We start from the raw sequence: 23230 nt of genomic DNA, 5'->3' as shown, positions 1-23230 counted from the left end.
GCCATGTTGCGCGTCAACAGTCGCCATGATTGCAAGCGACCTCGGACTCATGCAGCCTGTTTGCGTTCCAGCGACGAGTTGTTGACGGACGGCGAGCTTGGAGGGAGCTGAAGTCGCTTTGGAGCTGATCTGCCTCAAGCTCGTGTCGACTTCTCGTCTCTCACGTCACATCACAGCAACCCAGCCAACTTTCTGGCACCTCAGCAGAAACAACCTTCTTTGAAATGTTTCGAAAACACATACAGATGCTGTATTTTAGTCATACTTTTTTATTATTTTTTTTATTTTTTACTTTGCCATTTTGAGCGATGGCTGCAATTTGTCTTATCAAGTTATTTGACCTTTGAACCTGAATCTCCAAGTGAAGGTTACAAACTGCACTGCAAAGAAAAAAAAGAAATTGTCCGAAGTTCATAATGAATATTAACAACTAATTTGTGATCAATTCTATTTGTTGAAAATGTGTCACAATCTTGGTAGGTTTGAACAAAATCTTGTTCTTACATGCAAGTCATTGGTCGCAGTTACATTCAAGTCGACCGACTTCAGCTGTACAATGTTGTAAAATAGTGTAAATATGACTTTTGTTGGGGGGTGGGGGGGCTTAAAGGGCAATTTTGACGCTTATGTAGTTTTTGCGAACATGTCGACACGCGTCCGTCATCGTTTAGACCAGCCGTACATTTTGCGTAGACATTTTCTCTTTCTGTCACTTGAGTCTTATTTCATCGAAAAAGCTGCTGTGAGTTCAGCGGAGGGAGCTTTTGTGTCTTTATTTTCTCGGAATTCTTGGGAGGAGTGGGGACGCACGCACGTTCAAATGCTCCTTACATGGGAGAGACGGGGGGAAAAAAACATGCCGTTTTCTTACTTTGTCATGTTATGTTGTTTAACTGTGATTTTTAAGATGTGAATATTGTTTGCGGGAGAAGATGAAGTATTCTGTTGAGCAGCCGTGCACGCACGCACGCACAGACACAAACATGGCCGCTTCTCTCTGCTGGTTGTGCGTTACATGTTGATTCCCTAAACGTCGAGCTACGATACAATATTCACCATATGATGTTTTTGGTTGCGGGGGATACCTCTGTTGCAAATGTGAAATTCTGATGTCACTTTTTAAGACATTAACAGATTTGTCAAAGTTATTATTATTTAAAGGTGGCTTATCCACTGGAGGTCACAGCTAAAGCAAAGTGACGGCTGTTTTTTTTAGACCAAAACAATTGTGAACAAAGTGAATAAGGATGTTGCACTGGCTTGCCAATATTTAAAGGGCAGAAGAACAAAAGTACTCCACATTTAATAAAAGATGGTCATATTTTCATATACAGTCACTCAAACTGCTGCAAGCTACTTTTGATGATGTCTTCTATGAAAGAAAAAAAAAATGTCAATACTGTAACCTTTTCAGAATTTCACGTTCCTGTCATGTTATTTCTTTGGAGAAAATAAAAAAAAAGACTTTTTAAAATTTCCTAATAAATTATTTTAAAACATTCCACTTATTACTGCACATCAACTTATTTTTCCTTATTGTTTATAAATGTTTACTTTATGGACAATATTGGCACCTCCACTCTATGCAAGAATGCAGTAAGTCCTCTTACAGTTTATTCTTGGAACTTATGACTTTTTTTTTTTTTTTTTCCCAGGTACACCCTGGACTGGTTGCCAGCCAATCACAGGGCTATATATATATATATATATATATATATATATATATATATATATATAAACATAAACACTAAGATTTTATTACAAAAAATGACCACTGAACTGCCGTCGAACTGGGAACTCCGCAATTGAATTTCCTTCAAGAGTGTTGAAATCCACACGTGACCTGAGGGGGGCAGCAGATTCCACCTGACCTAAGTCCAAGGGTCACTGCCACTTTTTTTTTTTTTTTTTGCTTCCTACCTATTTGACCTTGCATGTGACAGGGTAGAAAGAACTAAAGTACAGTGAGGCAATGCACAATGCGAAAAAACATTTTCGCGCTGGTTTTATTCTGTATTGAATATCAGATTTCTTGATAAATATACAGATTGAAGAATTACAGGAGAGGTGGAATTCTAAGAGGGGGTAGACAATTAATAGGAGTTGAAGTCCATCCTAACTATCCATTAAATGTGAACATGGATGAAAAAGAACATCAGGGCAATTAGTTACAACAAGTGAATGACAAATATGTCATTATATTCAACATTCAACAATGGCCAACATTTACTGAAGTATTTACAAAATGACATTCATTTTTTCTTGAAAAACCTGGAAAAGAATTAAGCAAAGATCGATTAAGATAAGGTCGAGTAGGCTACATACACAAATACATACAAAACTCCTGCAAAACCAACAGGAACAAAAAGAAAACTACCATATAGTTTGTGGTTTCAGTTCAGTCAATATCAGAACCACAAACACAGTACACCATAAAATAAATGAAAACACACGCGCACACGTTATAATTTTAGAATTGCTTTCGTAACGGAAGACTGTTACTGGGTAAACATCTTTCACGTGCACCATCCTTACCCGGTGTAAGTGCATCCAAGCAAAACTGCTAGAGCGACGAGTCCTAGTGAGACAGCAGCACTCAATGAGGAAATCTTCACAATATAGGACGTGCCTATAAAAAAAAAATTAAAAAAAATGGAACATTCTCAGCCGACAGCGGATCATTACGTTAAAGGTAGCTGTTGGAGTTTGAGCAATAAACATAACAACATGCATTAAAGTAAAGCATTTCATAAATGTTTGCATATGCAGTAGGTCATTTTTTCCCCCCATTTTAAATTATGCAAATAATTAATTGATTACAAAAAAGCAGGATGAGCGTGTGCAGTGGATATAAATTTTTGAAGACGTCCTCATAACATTAAATGTCGAAAAAATTAACACATAACAGGTGCGCTTCAAATTTAGCGGGCAAAAAATGTTGGGGGGAAAAAAAGTCAGTGATTAATCATGATTAATCAAAATTCTAAGATGTGATTAATCTGATTAAAAAAAATAATCGCTTGACAGCTCTACTTAAAAAACTAACAACTGCTAATAGCAATCGTGGATTATTAACTCATTTGCTCCCATAAACTTATAAATACGTTTTTGTTTTGTTTTTTATGTTTTAAGTGTCCCAAAGACATATTTATACATTTTTTGTTGTTGTTGTTGTTTTTATGCTAGAGCATACAGAAGGCTTTAATGCAGCCTCTCAACTGCAAAGAATGGTTGCAGAAATGGTAGTTATTACACAAATGGCCAGCAGGTGGCAGCAGAGCAAAGGAGAGCAACCAGGGCCATGTAGACAAAAAAAAAAAGCTCAATTACTCACAATTATAGATTTGTGAATAATGATGAAACTTAAAAGCTAAATTCTAATGCTAATTGCTGCAAAACGGAAACAGATAGAAACATACTTTTCTTTCCTATTAAAAGAAGAGACTTTAATCTTACTTTTGATAGGTTTTTATAGCAATAGAACACAATATTCTGTGGGCTTTGCAAAATACGTCCAAATCCAGTAAATCCTGGAGGGGGGTATAATTTACTTTAAAAAAAAAATGGTGTCAAATGAAATGGTGTGCTCACACATCATCAACAGAATTTTGATTCCAAGAAACTACCTGTTACTTTAGCCCACAGGACACAGGAGCTTTTTGAATCCTATAAGACGGAAGAGAAAATATTTTTGGAGTCCCTGAGTCACCATCTTTCCATTTTGTCCTCACAGTTGGACTCACCTTTTTCCAGTGACTGACGGCACGCAAGATGACGTAATAGTTTCTGCCTTTCTCGAGAGGCGCATTGAAAAAGCCTCCGTAAAAGTGACCATCTCCCACTGTGAAATGAAATTCTTTTCCAACATGGCTACTGCTCATCTGAGCTGCAACGTGTCCCTGTGAGGAACTACTTTTGCCGGAAGGTTCTCCGTTCGTAGGAGAGGAACATTCAAACAGCATCATTCCTTCGATAGGAAGGACGAACACTTGGTAAAAACTGTCAAATGAAAAGAATGAAAATAACAGTATTGCATTGCAATATTTAAAATCGATACATTTACCAGATACAATATGACCATTTTTATAATCTCATGAGATCTAAAAAAACAATATGTTAATTATTGAGTGTGTAGTGTGCAATCTCATGTAGCATTGGTGAGCTAATCAAAATATTAGAAACTGTTCTCATTATGATGTGTTCAACACCAAATGATGCCTCATTCAAAATTGGACAATATTATCTTTAGCAAAAATGTAAAATCCTGCACTTATGAGAGTGTGCAAATGGCCATAATGTTGGGGTCAACATTGTCGTGATGTTTTGTCGCACACATCATGATTTGCATTTAAAATTGCATTGAAAATGTTTTCGCTGTTAGTTGATCCAAAATATCCTGCTGAAGTTCATATTACGTTTCCCGTAAGGCAACCATGTACACCTCTGCGGTCGGTCTGCTGTTTTTTTTGTTTTTTTGTTTTTTTTTACCTTATTGGGTCAAGAGTACTGGGTGATCTGTGAAGCGTCAGAATTGGAACAGGAGTATCATATTCTCTGTAGTGGACATCTGGTACTGCAGGTGCTGTCAAACGAATAATAATAATAATAATAATAATAATAATAATAATAATAATAATAATAATAATAATAATAATAATAATAATGATAATAATAATAATAAATAATAAGTCTTTTTTCGATCCGATTCGTTGAGTCCATTTTAAAATAAAACTACAACTAAATAGCAATTAATAATATGAATACAACAAACATGTAAACAATATAAAAAATACTTTTGAGGCATGCACATTGATGACTTCATAATAAAGCTCTCCAATGAAGTGGAAGGGAGTCTTTTAGCACTGTAACATCGTTGCCACATTTACTATTCAGCCATAAAATCGCTGTTACAGGCCAAGCCTGGCCCTTTAAGTGTTGTAGTGCCGCACTTTGGCGCAGGAGGGCGGTGTTGTTTAGGAAAGAGAAGGAGAGCGGAAGAGCTTGTGTCTGTCGTTGAGGAGTGCTAAAAAAAGAAGTTTGTGTGAAACAACGAAAACGAGGGTCTGCCTGCTCAGTCTCCATACCATCGGTTAGGAGGTCCGTGGTGGGCAGGAGAAGAGGACTTAACAGCTGTAACAACGTTGCACGTTTTTATCACACAGTATGTGCTAAATACTGAAAGCGTCTCCGTTAACGTCCGCGTTAGCACGTTAGCTACGCTAACCATCCAAATAACTTAACAGTGGCTGAGATGACTGTCCCTCGCCGTCAGAAGGATTCGACAAAACGTGCTTCCGTCTCAACTTCCGTGAGAGGAAAGGTCTGTCTTGCATATTTTTACATTGGACATTATTCGCTTTAGCGTTTTTGTAGAACTGTTCCCAAACTTTCGAAGTCCGATGTCGGTTAGCCATGAGAGCATACTGTGTACAGCTGGAGCTGACGTCACGTCTGACCCGGATTAATGCTACTGCGCATGTGCGTCTAGTAAGAGCAGGCAGGAGGACGGGCGGCAGGCAGTCAAACGGTTGAGGCAGTTTTGGAAAAAAACAACAAATACAAGGCTGATCAATATTATGTAAAACTGACTAGTCGTCGACTTATCTTGGCAGCCCTAGTGAATACCCTAATTTTCCTTGCTGCTAGTTGACTAACTGAATGGGCATGAGTTATAGGTGGGGTTGGGGCCCTTCAAAAGGCTTCTTTATGCGAATTCGGTCAGCAATACCTGTCAAACTGGTGTTAATAGTGATGGCGGCTGTGAATCCAGCAGACAAAGCAGTTATAGCGATGCTGTAGTTTGTGGCTGGAAGCAGGTTGAGACAGACCTCCAGCCAGTCTGTCTTAGATCTCAGAAACTGCTTCCTTTTATCAGAAAAGCTCCGCTCGTAGTCTCTGGATCCGCTGTAGATCACCTACGATTTAAAGGTTACAATTCACTTGTTTTTGGCAAAACTAGTGTTCAGATGCTCACATTTATCTTTAGATAGCTACTGTAGATGAGCAGAAGTGTTTTGTATTACCTTGTACGTTTCTGTTTCCTCTTCATACTTCTCTGCGCTCCACTGCAAACAATTCTCATTGGAAACAAGTAGACGATTGATGGGCGGCTTGATTTCTTTGAAGCAATATGAGAACAAAGACAAGTTTTACCTCACATGTGACTAACACATGTAACATAAGTGCAATCTAGGGGTGGGACGATACGGGTAGACCACAATTCGATACTGTGACAATATTTGGCTCGATAATATCACGATACATGATATCTGGGATTTTTGATATATTGTAAAAAAGAAAAATAGCAATATATCACGATAGGTGACTGAAAAAGCCTAAAAATGTCTAATTATGCATTTATTCAATGCCAAAACTTTGTACAATGTACAAAGAAACGTAGTGCCTCACTGCCTCTTAGCCTTATAACTGTAAACAATGTAAAGTGAGACAGATTAAAGTGCATAAACATTTATAACATAACACTGCACAAATGGATACATTACATCGATATCTACCACCTAGTGTATCGATAATTTATTGCAACAGAGAGCGCAACAATATATTGCGATATCGATTTTTTTTTTTTTTTTTTTTAATTTCTCCCACCCCTAGTGCAATCATTTGTTGAACTTTTCCATACAGTAAGTCACCTGCCAGACCTTTACGGGAAATGGCTCACCTATACATTTGAGCGTAGCTGTCTGCCACACACCGGAGCTGCTGCAAACGGAGACATTGCTGCCCCTCCAGCTATGATAGCCATTCACACAGCGATGGATCACGGCACTTCTGTTACGCCATAAAACCTCTGAATGGGCCAGGAAGGGGATCGGCCCACATTTTGCTGGGAAAACAATGGGAAAAAAAACAACAACAACGTGGATTTGTTTTGTTTGCAAACAAGTAGATATCTGCAACAAAAACATATTGTTTTGTCAGATTTGTTTCCAGCTGAAAAAAAAAAACTTTAGTGTGAAATATTGTTCAGATAAGTACACACAGACCACTTTCACTGAATTATTTACCTACATTTTTTTTTTTAATTCTATGGTTACTTCAGTCTGTTTAACTCAACTTAATTGTTATACCTTTGCAATTTATTGATACGTGTGCCCACTTGCCCGATGTTAGACAAGTGGAAACATTATCTCCACTCTCCTGGTAATATCCATCCATACACTCATACAGCACAACACTGCCAGGACGAGTGGAGCGGTCCCACAGGAGGTTAGTATGGGGGAGGGTTTGTGGGGGGCCACATGTTTTTTCTGCACACAGACATCAAGACAAAAAGCAATATCAAGCAACAGGCTTCCACCTTCATGACTTGAGAAACGTCACGGACATAAAACAGTATTTCCTGCAGACATTCTACAAACAGGGGTGTCCAAACTTTTTCATTTGAGGGCCACATACAGAAAATCGGGAGGACGCAAGGGCCACATAATGTTATTAAGAGAAATTGTGTTTAGTCCTAAAAATTGTACAAATTTATTTGTGCTTTTGCATATTTAGAAAAATTCTACAGTGTATAAACCAATTTATTTGTAATATGGCAGTAGAGTTATTATAGTTATGGAATTTGTCATTTTAGTTTTTATTTTGTTTTGAGTTTTTTTTTTTATGTAGTTAGTTTTAATTAGTTTTCAGAGTGGTTCTGTTAGGTTTTTTTTTTTTTTAAGTAGTTTTAGTTCTTTAATAAATGCTTAGTTTTAGTTTAATTAGTTTCAGTATTAGTTTTAGTTTTTTTATGTGTATTACTTGTGCGCAATATTTCAAAAACACCATGAGCTTTGCTTTGTATCAAAATAAATCTACTAAAAATCACATTTAAAATAAAAAAATTGCACTTGTAAAAAATGTAATTGTAAAAGAATTGTATCAAAATAAATCTACTAAAAATCACATTTAAAATAAAAAAATGTAATTGTAAAAATTGTATCAAAATATATCTACTAAAAATCACATTTAAAATAAAAAAAAATGTAATTGTAAAAAATGCAATTGTAAAAAAATTGTATCAAAATAAATCTACTAAAAATCACATTTAAAATCATCCCCAAAGGCTCATGCATTAAATTAATTACCAAAGACTAAAACAAAGGACATGTTTGCTATAATTATAGTTAGTTTTAGTTAGTTTTGTAAAGTTTTTCAAAAGCATCTTCGTTTTTATTTTATTTCGTTAACAAAATAGTTTTTTGAATTTTACTTTTTTTGTTAGTTTCAGTTAACTAAAATAACCTTTAATGGCACCTGTGTTTTTCGACACCCTCCCTTCTTTCTTTCACCATCTCCAAACATTTTTTGTTTTCATTTTATTTGAACTGAGTCAAATGCCATTTTTAGCATATGTCGCGGACCACTGAAAAATGGACGGCGGGCCGCAAATGGCCCCCGGGGCCGTAGTTTGGACACCCCTGTTCTACAAGTACAATCATCATAATTTGCAAAACTCCACTCGAATAAACAAACGTGTATATAAATTGAACAAATATGTCCTGTTCGAATCTGTAAACGTTGCACCTTCACACCAAAGATCAATTTCCTCCCACAGTCCATTCTGTCCACATAATGAGAAGTTCCTCACACTCCTTGTGTCATATCCTTCATCGCATTCGTAAAAAGCCACGCTGCCAACATGTGACGTGCCATCCCACAGCCTTTTAGTGTGAGGTTTCAAAACAGGCTCCTGACATTTTATTTCTATTAAAAAAAAAAAAAGATGGCAAATAATTACATGTCAGCAGTGAAGCCGAAACTGACAGCGAATCGTGTCTTAATTATTATCTAATTATCACCTTGGCAGCGTAGAGAGGGCTTGTCCCATTTTCCACTGTCAGTGCACACTGTTTTATCAGTTTCTCCAACACTGTAATATCCAGATTGACACTGATAAGCAACCTGAGAGCCCACAGTGGAGATGTGATCCCATATCAGGAGTGAATGTGAGATGTCAGGAGGAGAGCCACAGTCAACTTCTACAGAGATGAACAATCATGTTACTTGAGTGTGACATCATTTCTGTGCGCCGAATAGCAGAGTTGAAGAGCAACCGCCGTAAATCTCTGCCATTACCTTGACATGAAATGTTTGGCTTTGTCCAGGTACCATTTGGTGTGCACAATGATATGGCACTGCCCTCGCTGTGATTAAATCCTCGTTTGCAATAGTAGTTTAGCATGCTGCCAGGAGTGGAACTGCCATTCCACATGTGTCCAGTGTGTGGCACTGTGTGGGGTTTTCCACATGATATCTCTTGAAAGATTCAGGAAGTTACACGGTTACTTTGAAGCCATAATACTGTACACATAACATACGACAAAATAGATCTAAAAAAAAATCTTATACATCCTCATCTTGTCATATCTATGGATCCATCCACTTTAATCCACTTGTTCTCATTAGAGTTGTGGCGCTACTTTTGAGCCTGTGCTTGTTCAGACTGACTAGGTGAGAGGCAATCAATGAAAGCCATTTCAATGATAAATCACTTCAACAAGTCCTCGGCACCAAGAAGCCACCATATGGCATGGCACAAAAGCAATTTAAAAAAACAACAACAACAACTTACCAATGGCCTCCAAGGAAGTTGTACACTTAGCCACGGTATGTAATAAGTGACCACAAGATGTCGCTATAGAATGCAGCCAAAACACACGCACTTATGGTCAGAGAGACCATATTTTGCAAGCCGACCACCTCGGCAAGCGACGGCAACTTGGCAGCCAAAAGGCCGAGCGAGACAGATTTAGCCAGAGCAGCTAACAAGAGCGGCTAGCGGGAGTTAGTCGGAGCCACAGGCCGGAGTGGCTAACAAGAGCAGCTAGCGGGAGAAGCTTTTTAAATAAATAGTTAAGATAATTAAAAGCTAGTAAATCATGGTAGAGAAGGTGACAAGCGACTATTTTTTATTTTTTTTTCCAGCTGTGGAAGGTAAGCGACGGTCGGATTGGACACTCGGTGCACCTCCAGGGCTAACTACGTTCGTGAAGTTGTCTTTATTTATTTATTTTTTATTTATTTTTATTTTTTTTACATTTGTCCTTTTATTATGTGCGTACATCCACTTCCCGACGCACTCTTTGATAAGTGAGACCGAAACGATTATGTCTCGCTTTAGAGTCAGGAGAAAAACTACAAAAAGTGCGAGTGTGGTACATGTGAAGACTTTGCTTTGTCCTTTGTTGTGATCCAGTAGCCCAAGTTACATTGGTACAGCACCTCAGTGCCCACCGTTGAACTCTTATTCCATAGCGTGTGTGAGTGTGGGAAGGTGGGAGGAGAGCAACAGTCAATCAAAGCATTTCATCGAGTTAACAACTTGAACCGCTGAATAGGAAATTGATGATGACACAAATGCTGGTATGAGCAGCAGGGTGGAGAGGGTTGAGTCTTCCCCACGTTTCGTTACCTTCGCAGATCACGCTGAGCCCGCGCCACAGTCCGTCAGCCCCGCACAGCGAGTTGCTGGATCCACTCCTCCGCACAAAGCCATCGGCACACTCAAATGTGGCCACGCTGCCAAACGCTGTCCCTGTCGCTGACAGCAGCACCGTGTCCTCCTGCAGTGTTGGCTGGCCACAGTCCACCGCTGAGTTGGGAGATGTCATGAGAAATAGTTTCAAGAGCACACTTGACACCAACCGGAACAAGTTATAGGAACATGCAATTTGACCTTGACACAAAGCCTCGTCTTTGTGAGGGTGGAAAGGTTCTGTCCCGTTGCGGACTCGGTATCCCAGCTGACAGCTGCAGTCAAAACTGCCGTCCTGGTTCCTGCACTGACCTCCTTCCCCACAAATGCCCTCCACGCTGCACTCGTCTATGTCTGCATAGCCAATAGGAAGCATATTTACTAGAATGGCATGATTTAACATAGATGAAAACGTTGAACCTCGGGTAGATTGACTTGACGGTTTTCTGTTCGTGAACTCACCCTGGCAGTGGGTTCCATCATTTGGAATGAAGACTGCCATGTTATTGGAAGCCACGTATCCAGACAGACATGTGCAGTAGTAGCTGCCGAACGTATTGTGGCATTTCGTGTGCTGCCCGCAGATCTTAGTGGCTCCTATCTGACACTCATCTTTATCTACATGCAATGAAACCACATCAGTATCAATTACAAACATAAATGAGTATGTTTTTGTTTATTTATTTATTTATTTTAGATGGCTTGACTGCTTGGGTTTGTTTGATTTGACTGCGAACTATCACATGGTCAAAACAAAACATTCATTCAATGATTAATTCATCCTTCTGTCTGTCACTCCACTAGTACGTTCATTCATTCATTTTGTGGTTTTCAGTAGCTCAAACTGTGAGAATGTTTTAGAAAAACTCATTGTAGGTCTTTCGAAACTTGCAATAATGTCTTGAGACTGGGGGGATGAACTTGTCGGTATCTACACCACGTCCAGCCTTAATAATGAAGACTAATACTTATTATTTCCACACTATAAAAATTGTGAGTGATATTTACTTGAAAAAGGCCGAGTAAAAGCTGATGCACTCAGAAATTCTAAGTAAATTTTACAAGGAGTTTAACTAGAATTTCTGATGTGAAGAATCTTGACTAATTGTTTTCAAGTAAATATCAATCCCAATTTTTTCATTGTGTAATCTCTGAGGAACACAATTTACTTTAATTCATGAAACTTAATAATTTGATCTCATAATTTCCACTTGTGATCTTTTTTTTTTTTATTACAATGATATATTTTGAAATATGGCGTAGATATGTTAAATCACCTTAACACCAATATATGTTTAACTAAGTCAAAAATTCATGTAAAACTGGCAAACAATATGAACGTATGTAATTTTTAGTTTATCAGTTTATATGCATAAATCTGTGAAACTTGAATTGCAAATAATTTTTAAAAATGTCATAATTGACCTGTTTCCACAGTCTTATTTTTTGCTATTTGCTTGTGAAACACAAATATGTAAATACAGAAAAATGTTCTCAAAATTCAACATCATTTCAATTTGCATCAGTCAATATAGAAATCTTTGAGCGTGGCGGTGCAAAAGCTTAAATCTATAAGAAAATGTGAATTATCATGATGCGCGATATCTTTCCTACCTTGACAAAAGGTCCTTCCGTTCCCAACAAAACCGTACTTGCAGTTGCAAACCTTTCCAGAGTTGTCACGTTTGTCGTCGCATGTGGCGTTAACGTGGCAACTAGCGCACACGTCCAGCGTGTTTGCGGCAGCCGGCGCCACTGACGGGGAGAAGAACATCCATCAGTCACACTCTCACTTGAACAGATTGGACGACTTTGTATGTGGAACACCGCGCAAATGCTCCCAAAGAGCCGTTTTGTGTTCATATACTCACCCGAAGCCACACAAAAAAGAAGAATCATAAACACGGTCGTGCTTCTCTCATCCATTTTTCCCGCTTCATTAATGTCTCCTTGTCATCTTCGTTTCATGAGAAAGTCATCCTCCTCCTCATTCCCACTTCTTCTTTCATTTTGAACCTTCGTATTGACGGCAAACTAAGGACACTTGCAGAAGTGCGATAAAGCTGGGAACATTTAAAAATTGCCGGCGGTGTTTTTTTTTTTTTTTACTGCTGGTTTTGTGGTTTCATCTGATATGACATGCTGACACACATTCAGTTACACTTCACATCTGATACAACAAGCCATCGTGCGCACACGATAAGGAAATAACTGCTGCCCGAGTGGGAAATTTAGAACATGAACATGGTGATCAAAAAATAAAGGTTAATAATGCAAAAGGGAAGCTATATGGATGAAAGAATAATTTTGTGCTGTTTACCTGATAGCCTTTCGACTTGCAACTCAAGGATAACCGCAGACAACTGTGTGCGTGGGGTTTGTCATGATGACAGGGGGGGGGTTCAAGGGGAGGGAAGAGGGTCCATTGATGTGCAGTGGGAAGGGGAGATAAGCGGCATGGACTGTTATCGCCTCATTCAGTTGAGTTTTCCTAACTGGTGTCTGTCACTCAAACCATTAAGCTATTTGCCCCCCACCAGTGCCGCCTGCTCAGGACTGATTAGGCCCCCAACCAACACAACTTTATACCAATATATAAATAACCACCGAACACCAAGGAGTACATGTTTTACAAATCAACCATGTCTCTGCTGTGAAGTTAACCTCTTCGGGCTTGTCACAGAGAAGCCTCGGTCAAAGATAGCCCGCCTGCAGCGCCAACACTTGGCGGGAGGGAATGCGTCAAGGGCGGGACTGGGAAGCATCAAAAATGTCAACACTCCCATCATATGAGAATACTTTGTAGTCTTACAGAGTCTAACTTATATGTGTATTATTATATATTGTATTGTTATTTCACTGTACTAACTTAACTTGATAGGCTCTGTCATCCAAAAGAGTCTCAGAGTTGAACTGCTGTTACTTGTGCATCAAGAATCCACAACTCAGAATCCAGTCAAAACAAAAACGTTTTGTTTTGATTTGTTTTCAATTTATTTTGAAAGTGGGATTGTAACAAAAATACCTGCAATATCGCAATGCTATTAAAACTGAAAACAAATCAGCAATTTTGGTATTTCAACAAGAAACATGAAGTTGACCCATGAAGTGATATGGCGGGCTGGATTTGGCCCCCGGGCCCCCAGTTTTGACACCTGTGCAGTATAGCATACAACAATTCTTAAATGATTATGAAGTGAAGCCATATGTTGCATGATATCACAAGAAGACGTGCATTTTCTGTATTTCATGTAACTGTTTAGCTAAATGTGAAGAGTGGAAGACAAAGCAGGAATTGTGCTGTACAGATTCAAGGTTAACTTTTTTTTTTGGCGTTGCCAGCATGTCCTCCAATTTAAACGACCATATTGGTTGTCCATCCAAGCATGAACTTATGACCACTTAGAACATATTCCTCGCATGTTAGTCCATTCTGCGCATGCTCAGTCATAAGCAAGAAATATCGCCTAGTTAACGTCCATGTCACTGTGCTATCACATAAACATACAATTTCAAAGTATCAAATATGTAAAAACGTAAGGTTTACAAATGTGAACATTTTTCTGCAAAATCTACAACAATGCAAACGTTTTTTTTTTTTGTATCATTTTCCTTGTGGTTAGAACAAAGGTCGCGTTTTTATTAACTCATTGACTGCCATTGACGGAAAAACACGTCAAATAATGCATTTTTGCTGGGCTGGCAGTGAATGTGTTAAAATTTTATGCATACCAAAATTGGGCCTGTCATTTGTCCTGATTTCCAGATCAAATTTTTTTTCCCAGAGTGCTTACAGTAAGAAGCAAGGCACTCAGGTTAACTTCACAGTGCACCTCCTGAGGGTCATAGGATGGCGCAAGTGCAGCAGTGATGATTTCCACGTGACGGCTCATTCCCGCGAAGCGCATCTTCGGGAGGCGACGATTCACCCTTCCATCGGGATGCCGAGACACTGGAAGTGTTCACCAGTCTCCCGCACACCAGGTCCGCGGCTTTCCCATCCATGACAGTCAAGTTATCCACCGTTTTCTCCCTCAGGGACATGTCCCCGTCATCGTCGTCATCGATCAGCACAAAGTCCTTGAGGTAAACCGTTGTCACCTCATGGAGACTGTAATCGTCCCCGTGTTCCTCCAAGGTGCGCCCGTCGACAAAGTTCATAGTGGAAGTCTCTGTCAAGGTCTCTGGTGGGTCTGTGGAGTTGTCCTCTGGCCCCGAATAGTCCACAGTCCACATGGAGATCCTTGGAGAGCCGGCGACCCTCGTGCTGAACTTTTGCTCAGTGCTGATGCTTGATGTATTGTCGCCGTTTGTGACCTGCTCCCTCATGCTGTGAGAGCCGTCGTCTTTGGCGTGGCCATCTGCAGAGTGCGTCGTAAAAGCCACCTTTCGGTCGTCATGGTACACTTGCACACTGCTGCACCCTGCTGGCGAAGAGAGGGCGTTGCTGGGAGACTCCCCCTTTCCTTGTGTCTTCATGTACTTTATTTCTTTTCTTGTTCACGCTGCAAAAGGTCAGAAAAATAAGTAAAAGTAAGTTATTAACTCTTTAAATGGCATTTTCAAAACAAAACGTTTATTTTTGTGTAGCTGTTGAATATTTTGAGATTTGATTTGTCATTGTTCAAGCTGCTCAACACAAGAAATTGAAATGAACGCTCCCTTCTCCTGTACACAATGTGCGCTTGACGTAACATCCACAAAAGAGGGGGCGGGAAATTTGAAAACCGAATCCAGTCTGAAAACTAACTAGCAACTCAAGTCGCAAGTTGACGTGACGGTGGACACGATCGTCGTCCATTGCAAGCCGGCGAGACTTCCTGGTTGGCCGAGCTGCTCGCTCGACCAATCACGGGCAGTTTGCAACGGCGGAGTCCAACCCATGACACGCTTAGGACCGCCCCCTCATTTGAATAACATTTCGACTTGGCAGTACGGCCCAAACCTGCCAAAAATTCAAAATAAATAAATGACTAAATAAATCCATCCATCCATATTTTCTTAACCGCTTGCTCCTCACAAGGGTCGCAGGGGTGCTGGAGCCTATGCAAGCCGGCTTCGGGCAGTAGGCGGGGCACACCCCGAACTGGTTGCCAGCCAATCGCAGGGCTAAATAAATCAATAAATAAATGAATAAATAAATGACTGAAAAGTGAAAATAAAAACAGAAATAAAAAATATAATTCAATAATTAAATACACATTTATTTATTTATGAAAAAAAATTGCTCTTTTTATTTCCATTTATATTTATTTTCTGGATATAATTTTCGAATTATATTTTTTTATATATCCATTTTTATGTTCACTTTTAGTCATTTATTTATTTATTTAGTCATTTATTTATTTTGAATTTTGGAAGTTCTGGTCCTCCATAGATTATTACACAGGCTAAGTGATACAATATTTAAAAAAAATAAAATCATAGTCATTAATGGGGCAAACATTATGTTTTGAGCTTCATATTTGACCCAAGACCATTTTCCATCGTGCACACGAAAAGTACAACATTCTGTGACAGAGCGCGACGCACACTGACCTTCTTTCACTTGACTGATTCATAAGCATGACAGAATCAGGACTCTTATGAATAAATGATAACAAGCATACGTGTTAAAGCTTGCTCATCTCTGTCTTGACTGGTTATGGCTCAGAAATTAAAAAAATAAATAAATGGCACAATAGCTGAAAAATAAAAATTATTCCAAAGCATTTGAAGCATATTAGTTTGAATATAGTAAGTAAGATTTTGTTTTATGTATGAACGCAAGGCATGAAATCTTCTATTTACCAGTGTCCTCTTAATACTGTCTAGCAATTTATACGTTGTTTTTTTTTTTTTTTTTTTAGAAATTACCATCTTGATTTAAAAAAAAAAAAAAATTAATTTCTGAAACATACAATTACACGCCACACAATAAATTACCAACATAACAAACTTTATTTATTTATTACTTTTTAGACAAATTAAATTAGGAAATGTTGCTCTTGTGAAATCTAGTTTAAAGAACAGTGAAACAATTTTATGAATAGCAAAAATATAACCTAAGCCTTGCAATGCCTTACCTTTGCCCTTAACAAGTCCTTGCTAGCGGTTATTGTAGCCCCCCCCCCAAAAAAAATATAATAAACCACATGGCACGGGAGGTAGAGTGCGGTGTGCAGATCTTGCATTTCATCGCCTCGAGTCGAGTTGACTGAGATTCTCTGTACCCGCCCCGACTTCATCCTGTACGATACTCGCCCACATTGTAATGCCTGAACGCTCCAATTTGTAACAGATGACTGATCACATCAGTCATGAGACAATAAATGTCCTTCATTTACACCATTAATACAGCGATGTTTGATATATTCAAATAAGAATTATGACATTGAGAACGTTCCATCATCAAATGATAAAAAAAAGTGTTTTCAAGAAGAAGGGATCATTTGCCTTACATGTTGTGAACGACTCCCATCCCCGTTGAATCCAGTCGTCTTGATAGCGGGTCTTCCGATTGGTTGCGGTTCATCTGTTCTTTCAAACTGGCCACTAAGAGAATTTATCCATGGTTACAACACAAGACACACTTCTAATCTGCCTGAGAGAATCCCTCCTTCCTCTGATTCCCGAAGGACAACGCAATGTTTGTGATGCATTCTCATGCTAGTAAACAATAGTTTCCGGAAATGTCGTAACCCAAGTGTGAAAAGTCATTTATTTCTGCTCGACACAGTGAAGGTGTTTCAATAAATAATAAAGGAAGAAAGTCTCTTACATACATGAAAAATTGCAAATAGATCAAATTTTGAAATGACTTCCATTCGACAGAGAATGAGGCCTCTCATTTTTGTCCACGAAAATGTCCATGGATTTTTGTCCAGTTCTTATGAAGTGAAGTACATTTTCGTTTTGTCTTCACAGTCGACGAAAATGCATACTGATTTGGTCCCAGTTATTTATTAATGAGGGATTTAGTCCAGTGAACAATGTGCGTTGACAAAATTATTTTTGTTTAGTTTTCATTGACGAAATTAACACTGCAGTGGAGAGGACTCAAACGAGGATACATAACACACGAAAGTAGGAGAAAATGGAGTCATGTCCTTGATATCACTCCCACCAAGTAAATCTTGCTTCCTCCGTGTTGCTGCATTTGGAAGCCAACGTCTTCGCTAGATGATTGGCATCTCCAAAATGACAGTGTCACTTTGCTTGGCGCCAACAAACACTCCTTGAATTGGACCACGATGTTAAGTGGAGATGTGATGACGCCAACACCTGACGATACAGAAAATACAGAAATAAATTGCTACAAAGCCATTACAATTTAGCAATGTAGCATCAGATTATGCAAAGCAAACTCATAAATGACCATAGTGCTTCTCTATTTCAGCCAGGCAGGCGGACAACTTCCACAGACTTGAGACAGGCCGCAACTTGAAGCCAAACAGACCGGCTGGCAGGAAGAGGAACCAATAGTCCAAGAAGGAGCAGGCACGTGGCGGGCCGCCACTCAACGGAACTGCGAGATCCACTCGTTTCGCGTGTGGGAGCACGGCGTCCTCCTTTTGACCTGCCAACACAACTGCAATGCAAAATCATTCCACGCAATCCAGCAGGTTGCTCACGTACCCCCAGTCGACAGAGAATTCACATTTGTGGTACACCCTGAACTGAACACCAGTCCATTGCAGGATATTGATGCTCGTTTAGATCAGGGGTGTCCAAACTACGGCCCGCCGTCCATTTTTTTAGTGGCCCGCGATATATGCTAAAAATGGCATTTGACTCAGTTCAAATAAAATAAACAAAAGAAAAATGTTTGGAGATGGTGAAAGAAAGAAGGGAGGGTGTCGAAAAACACAGGTGCCATTAAAGGTTATTTTAGTTAACTGAAACTAACGAAAAAACTATAAAAACAATTTCGTTAACGAAATAAAATAAAAACGAAGATGCTTTAAAAAAAACAAAAAAAAAACTAACTGAAACTACATTTTATGTTTACAAAACTAACTAAAACTATAATTATAGCAAACATGTCCACTTTATTCTTTGGTAATTAATTTAATGCATGAGCCTTTGGGGATGATTTTAAATGTGATTTTTTAGTAGATTTATTTTGATACAATTTTTTACAATTACAATTTGTTTTACTTTAAATGTGATTTTTAGTAGATTTATTTTGATACAATTTTTTACAATTACAATTTGTTTTACTTTAAATGTGATTTTTAGTAGATTTATTTTGATACAATTTTTTACAATTACAATTTGTTTTACTTTAAATGTGATTTTTAGTAGATTTATTTTGATACAAACCAAAGCCCATGGTGTTTTTTAAATATTGCACACAAGTACACAAATACACATTAAAAAGAAAAAAAATAAAACTAATACTGAAACTAATTAAACTAAAACTAAGCATTTATTAAAGAACAAAAACTGATAAAAAAAACTAACAGAACCACCCTGAAAACTAATTAAAACTAACTACATTTAAAAAACAAAACTCAAAACAAAATAAAAACTAAAATGAAAAATTCAAAAACTATAATAACCCGACTGCCATATTACAAATAAATTGGTTTATATACTGTAGCATTTTTCTAAAGAGGCAAAAGCACAAATAAATGATTTGTACAATTTTTAGGACTAAACACAATTTCTCTTCATAACATGACGTGGCCCTTGCGTCCTTCGGATTTTCTGTGCGTGGCCCTCGAATGAAAAAGTTCGGACACCCCCGATTTAGATTCTTCAATGAATCTCACATGCGCGTTTTCATAATGTGGGAGGAAGCTGAAGGAGAAGCGATTTGCAACCCAAACAACGGTGAGGCTCACTCTCGTTTCCGTTGCCGGCTTGTTGGTTCTTGTTCTTGGACAGCAGTGTTAGGAAGCTCTCCCACACCAGACTCGAGGAACGGGAAGTGGCAGACAGCAAGACGTCCACCTCCACACCGACATCCACAGTTCTGTACACGAGGACTTGAACTTGCAACGAGAAGGGACCTTTCTTCAACTCATCAACTGGCTGGTGCGTTTTAATGCTCTGGCGCACACAAACCAGACCTGGAAAAGTCATTCAGAGAATATGATCAAACATTGGATTCAGGAGATCATAAGTACATCAAAAAAATGGCAACACATATGAAAAGCTGTTTGAGTAGAACGAAACATTCTATGTCCCAATTTGGTAAAATGATTTATTTTATTTTATTTTTTTCAGTTTCAGTCCAGCATGAGTGGGTATTATTTATGTATGTATTTGTTTATTTTTTACAAATTGTTGCTCAAATTAAAGTGTAGAAAATTGGCAGCTCTCTGTGACATGCAATGGTAACGGTTGAATAAAAATGCCATTTTGGGGTCTACTTATAAGTGACTATTTTGGAGGTACAGAGGATTCCGCCACATGCCAGCAATATGCAAAACATGATGAAAAAAACAAACAAAACAAAACAACAGACTGTGCGGTGTGAAAATGCGAGACTTCGGCTCACTGAAAAGGATTAAAGGACAATGATCAACTTTTAAAGTGTTGGAATCTCAACTAAACACAGCTGAAGCTATAATAACACCTGAATATAATTATTTAAAGAAGTTTTCAATTCACTTTAAAATTGTCTTTATTTAACTGGCATATATTATACTTCAGCTGTAGCTTATGTGAAATCAACTAAATTGGCAATATTTTCGCTCTTCGCTGTTTAAATATGTTTAAATGTTTAAATAAAGGATTTTTATTTTTTTTTTTGCAAGAATTTATTTGCTTTTTGCTGTTGACTCAATGAAAACTAGGGGTGCTCGATACCACTTTTTCCCAGACCGACGCCGACGCCCAATACGAATCTCAAATCTTGAGTATCACGGATGCCAAATAATTTTTCAGCGTTCAGTGATGTTTCACCTCACGGCAGTCACATTTTCTAGTAGCCTATGCTGTTGTCCTTCTACTGAGAACAATAATACGAAGTAATACATTGATTACATGCTCAAACGTTTTGCCATTGTTTTAAGTCTAAAAACAATTCTGCCAGACTCGATTCAGTAAGAATAAAAATCAACTTACCAACTGGGCTCAGCCTGAAGTTGTGATCAGCAATTGCCATAAGCAAAAGAGTGTTGCACAGAACCTCAGGGAAGCACTGAGGGATGTCTCTGTATTCACTGTCTGGGTAGTCCCAACCATAACCCGCAGCACTGCAAAACCTCCTCAAAAGCAACTTGTCCATCCTGAAAACCGGTCACCTGACAAATCCTGTTTGGAAACATCGTGCTAAATACACAATAAAACGAATCTCACCTGCAGTCGTAGAGCGTGTAAAATACGTCGCATTTCTTATTTGTGCGGGGCTTGTACAAGCAGCCCTTTCTCCAAGTAAGACCTTTGGTCAGATATTTGAGAAACAGATACGAAAACTTTGGAAGTCTCTCGCACCAGAGTGAATTTGTTTTCAGTAATTTATGAGAACAGTAGATGTGCACATACACGAAATATATAGAGCATACAGACAGCGAAGCCAAAATGTAACCCTGAACGTTTCTCATTTTTGTATTTAACTTAAAACTTAAACCGACACTTGTGTAGCTACTATTTGCACTGATCTGTATATATTACTCGCTGGCCACAGGCCTTTTGAAGCCGTGGGGCCGCCATATTACTAACTCCCAAGGAGAACGTTTGAGACCGTACTTCGTAGAAACCGCATGATTTATGTATGGAATCACAGGAATGCCAAAATTAATACGAAATAGAAACGCAATCCATAAAAGACACATCGTCAATAAAAGGAGATATTTACAAAAGCAGAATATAAAGACATTCAATAAATGGGAATATTTACTAATGCAGACATACAACAGCATTCAATAAAAATAAAAACAACATTTACAAATACAGAGATACAAAGGCATTCAATAAAGCGGGACGGTTATTTTTATTAATTTTGGCACTCCTGTGACTCTATACTCTACAGTAGTCTGCTCGCGAAATGGGAGGAGTAAAATGGCCGCCCTGTAGCTTCAACGGCTTTCACGGGCGTGTATGGGCTAGCTAGTAATATATACAGATCAGTGCCTGTTTTGATATTGTGTGCGGGGAAGACGTTGGTTGGCTTTAGGTGGCTGACCTACGGCAATTCCAATGGGACAAACCACAAACGAAAAAACAAAAAACAAAAACAAAAACAAAACAAAAAACTCCGTATGGATTCAAATCACATCTTTATTATCAAGCAGTTCTACAAGAATATAACGCATTTCATATGAGTTTACATTCACAGGCTTATGGTGACCCCCTTTTTCAATAATTTTCTATTATTGCCACCCTTGAATAGTTTGCAGTTGCACAGCTTCCTGAGATTGTGAAGATGGAGGCGTCTGGTTCGTTCCACTTTGTTCATTTTCTTCATCCAAACAGCAGCAACAAAACGATACACACGGAATTCACTGCGATCAAAGGCACTGAAAAACACGTATAAATAGACTAGTTTTTGATATTCAACCTTTAAAAAGTTATCTACAAGTTACCTTAGCAAGATGTGATTGGCGCTCACCTCTCATGACGGTACGCACAGAGCGAATCAGGGTCATCATCTGCACTTTGATGCCTGGTTCGTCACCAAATCCTCCAACGCCCTGGTCCACTCCCCATCCAACTACACACATTATAGCACCATTCACGTATCGGACAAGTTATTCAAGCATACACGTTCTTTCACAATGATCACTGAAGGATTCTGACTCTAAATTTGAAACATACGTAGCCTATACCTTGTAGCCCCTTCAGCCACAGTCAGAAAACTGAGATCAATCGTCACCAAAATTAACGCGGAAAGCTCTACTTAACTACAGTACACTTAAACCTCTGAAAATATCAGAACAACCGCCCCAATGTTTTGAATTCTATAACCATTAAACCTATAGGGGCGTCGCTCGATTGTCTGGGATCGGTATCGGCCCCTATTTCCTTAATTTGGTGTAATCTTAATCCGCCGATGTGAGTCATTCTCTGAAACGGGTGCCATTTATTAGACTAGATTATAAACATTTTGTACTACTCAGTCACGGACAATATATACGTTGTGTGAGTGATGGTACATTAAATACATTTTCAAAATATGTTTTGCTACTAGTAGGCTAAACTGTCCTTTAAAAAACATGAATACAGTATGTAATTTAATCATTTAGTTAGTTTTACACCAAGCGTTTCATACTATTACACTTAACGATTACGAACCTTGGCTCGTTATTCTGCTTCAGCTGCTTGATCGAAATGCATCGCTTCTTCTTCACGTTAGCTAGGTTGCTAACATAATAGTATCGCCAAAATAACATTTCACTACATACAGGCGATGTAGAGTCAGCATAACTTACTTCGACTCAAAAACCTTTCTTCATGCAATACAGCCACGGCATTCACGCAGAGAATTGCTGCTTGGATGAGAGAGTAAAGTGTAAATGCCATATTACTTCGATGGATAGTTGGCAGTTACTGTTTACTTCTGACGTAAGATTATGGTGGCCTGGAAGGGAAAAACATGCTCGGTAATAGTTGGCGTTACAAAAACAATGGGCCACGGTGGATGCGTCTACAAAACATACGGATAAATTAAATACATTAAACATGTTTTCGACCGATACGATTGCCAATTGTTTAATATCGCTCATCTTCGATGGCTCCAGTTACTACACGAAATAGGGACCTAGTTAAAATGGTTTTAAACATTGTTCAGCCACAGAACCCCTAACATAGAACTATAAGTAA

The 23230-nt window shown here is 38.6% G+C and overlaps 4 protein-coding genes across 10 annotated transcripts in view; 1 reads left to right on the top strand and 3 right to left on the bottom strand.

Annotated features, from left to right (window-relative positions):
- Positions 1-1508, top strand: part of msi1b (musashi RNA binding protein 1b) — a 29710-nt gene extending 28202 nt beyond the window's left edge. For both annotated transcript variants that reach the window (XM_077521196.1, XM_077521195.1), the window contains one exon: positions 72-1508. The gene's annotated coding sequence lies outside the window, so the exon portion shown is untranslated. The remainder of the gene's footprint in view (positions 1-71) is intronic.
- A 480-nt stretch (positions 1509-1988) lies between these two features.
- Positions 1989-12817, bottom strand: susd1 (sushi domain containing 1). 3 transcript variants are annotated; one of them, XM_077522590.1, is made up of 14 exons: positions 12349-12817; positions 12092-12232; positions 10940-11095; positions 10679-10831; positions 10415-10594; positions 7089-7268; positions 6680-6844; positions 6024-6118; positions 5729-5915; positions 4489-4582; positions 3744-3999; positions 3627-3666; positions 2536-2629; positions 1989-2271 (listed from the first exon to the last, which is right to left on the bottom strand). In XM_077522590.1, exons 1-14 carry the CDS (start codon positions 12401-12403, stop codon positions 2253-2255), a joined length of 1815 nt encoding a protein of 604 aa, XP_077378716.1. In that variant the 5' UTR covers positions 12404-12817; the 3' UTR covers positions 1989-2252. The 3 variants fall into 3 exon arrangements, with proteins under 3 accessions (XP_077378716.1, XP_077378715.1, XP_077378717.1); XM_077522589.1 differs by having other exon boundaries at positions 10415-10831; XM_077522591.1 differs by lacking the exon at positions 7089-7268 and having other exon boundaries at positions 10415-10831.
- A 636-nt stretch (positions 12818-13453) lies between these two features.
- On the bottom strand, positions 13454-21159 carry LOC144019493 (uncharacterized). 4 transcript variants are annotated; one of them, XM_077522593.1, is made up of 7 exons: positions 20768-21159; positions 20534-20697; positions 19306-19533; positions 17835-18035; positions 17583-17740; positions 16918-17011; positions 13454-14982 (listed from the first exon to the last, which is right to left on the bottom strand). In XM_077522593.1, exons 1-6 carry the CDS (start codon positions 21010-21012, stop codon positions 17000-17002), a joined length of 1008 nt encoding a protein of 335 aa, XP_077378719.1. In that variant the 5' UTR covers positions 21013-21159; the 3' UTR covers positions 13454-14982; positions 16918-16999. The 4 variants fall into 4 exon arrangements, with proteins under 4 accessions (XP_077378719.1, XP_077378721.1, XP_077378718.1 ...); XM_077522592.1 differs by lacking the exons at positions 13454-14982; positions 16918-17011 and having other exon boundaries at positions 17160-17740; positions 20768-21157; XM_077522594.1 differs by lacking the exons at positions 13454-14982; positions 16918-17011 and having other exon boundaries at positions 17160-17740; positions 20534-21158.
- Positions 21160-21670: 511 nt separating this feature from the next.
- Positions 21671-22996, bottom strand: LOC144019494 (immediate early response 3-interacting protein 1). Its single transcript, XM_077522597.1, has 3 exons — positions 22840-22996; positions 22020-22121; positions 21671-21927 (listed from the first exon to the last, which is right to left on the bottom strand). Exons 1-3 carry the CDS (start codon positions 22928-22930, stop codon positions 21872-21874), a joined length of 249 nt encoding a protein of 82 aa, XP_077378723.1. The 5' UTR covers positions 22931-22996; the 3' UTR covers positions 21671-21871.
- Between the last annotated feature and the right edge of the window lie 234 nt (positions 22997-23230).

Source organism: Festucalex cinctus, chromosome 5 (genome assembly GCF_051991245.1).
Source record: "Festucalex cinctus isolate MCC-2025b chromosome 5, RoL_Fcin_1.0, whole genome shotgun sequence".
Classification (NCBI taxonomy): domain Eukaryota; kingdom Metazoa; phylum Chordata; class Actinopteri; order Syngnathiformes; family Syngnathidae; genus Festucalex; species Festucalex cinctus.
This window is presented reverse-complemented; position numbering and strand designations above follow the sequence as displayed.

Excerpts from the sequence above, each read along its gene's own strand:
- susd1 (XM_077522589.1), bottom strand. The coding sequence starts at position 12,403 with ATGGATGAGAGAAGCACGACCGTGTTTATGATTCTTCTTTTTTGTGTG. Across the intron at positions 5,916-6,023 it reads AGGAAACAGAAACGTACAAG|GTGATCTACAGCGGATCCAG; the intron begins GTAATACAAAAC and ends TTTAAATCGTAG. Across the intron at positions 2,630-3,626 it reads CCTGTGGGCTAAAGTAACAG|GCACGTCCTATATTGTGAAG; the intron begins GTAGTTTCTTGG and ends TTTTTTTTATAG.
- LOC144019493 (XM_077522592.1), bottom strand. The coding sequence starts at position 21,012 with ATGAGAAACGTTCAGGGTTACATTTTGGCTTCGCTGTCTGTATGCTCT. Across the intron at positions 20,698-20,767 it reads TACACGCTCTACGACTGCAG|GATGGACAAGTTGCTTTTGA; the intron begins GTGAGATTCGTT and ends ACCGGTTTTCAG. Across the intron at positions 17,741-17,834 it reads TGAAATAGAGAAGCACTATG|GTGTTGGCGTCATCACATCT; the intron begins GTCATTTATGAG and ends CTGTATCGTCAG.
- LOC144019494 (XM_077522597.1), bottom strand. The coding sequence starts at position 22,930 with ATGGCATTTACACTTTACTCTCTCATCCAAGCAGCAATTCTCTGCGTG. Across the intron at positions 22,122-22,839 it reads AGAAAGGTTTTTGAGTCGAA|TTGGATGGGGAGTGGACCAG; the intron begins GTAAGTTATGCT and ends TAATGTGTGTAG. Across the intron at positions 21,928-22,019 it reads TGTGCGTACCGTCATGAGAG|TGCCTTTGATCGCAGTGAAT; the intron begins GTGAGCGCCAAT and ends CGTGTTTTTCAG.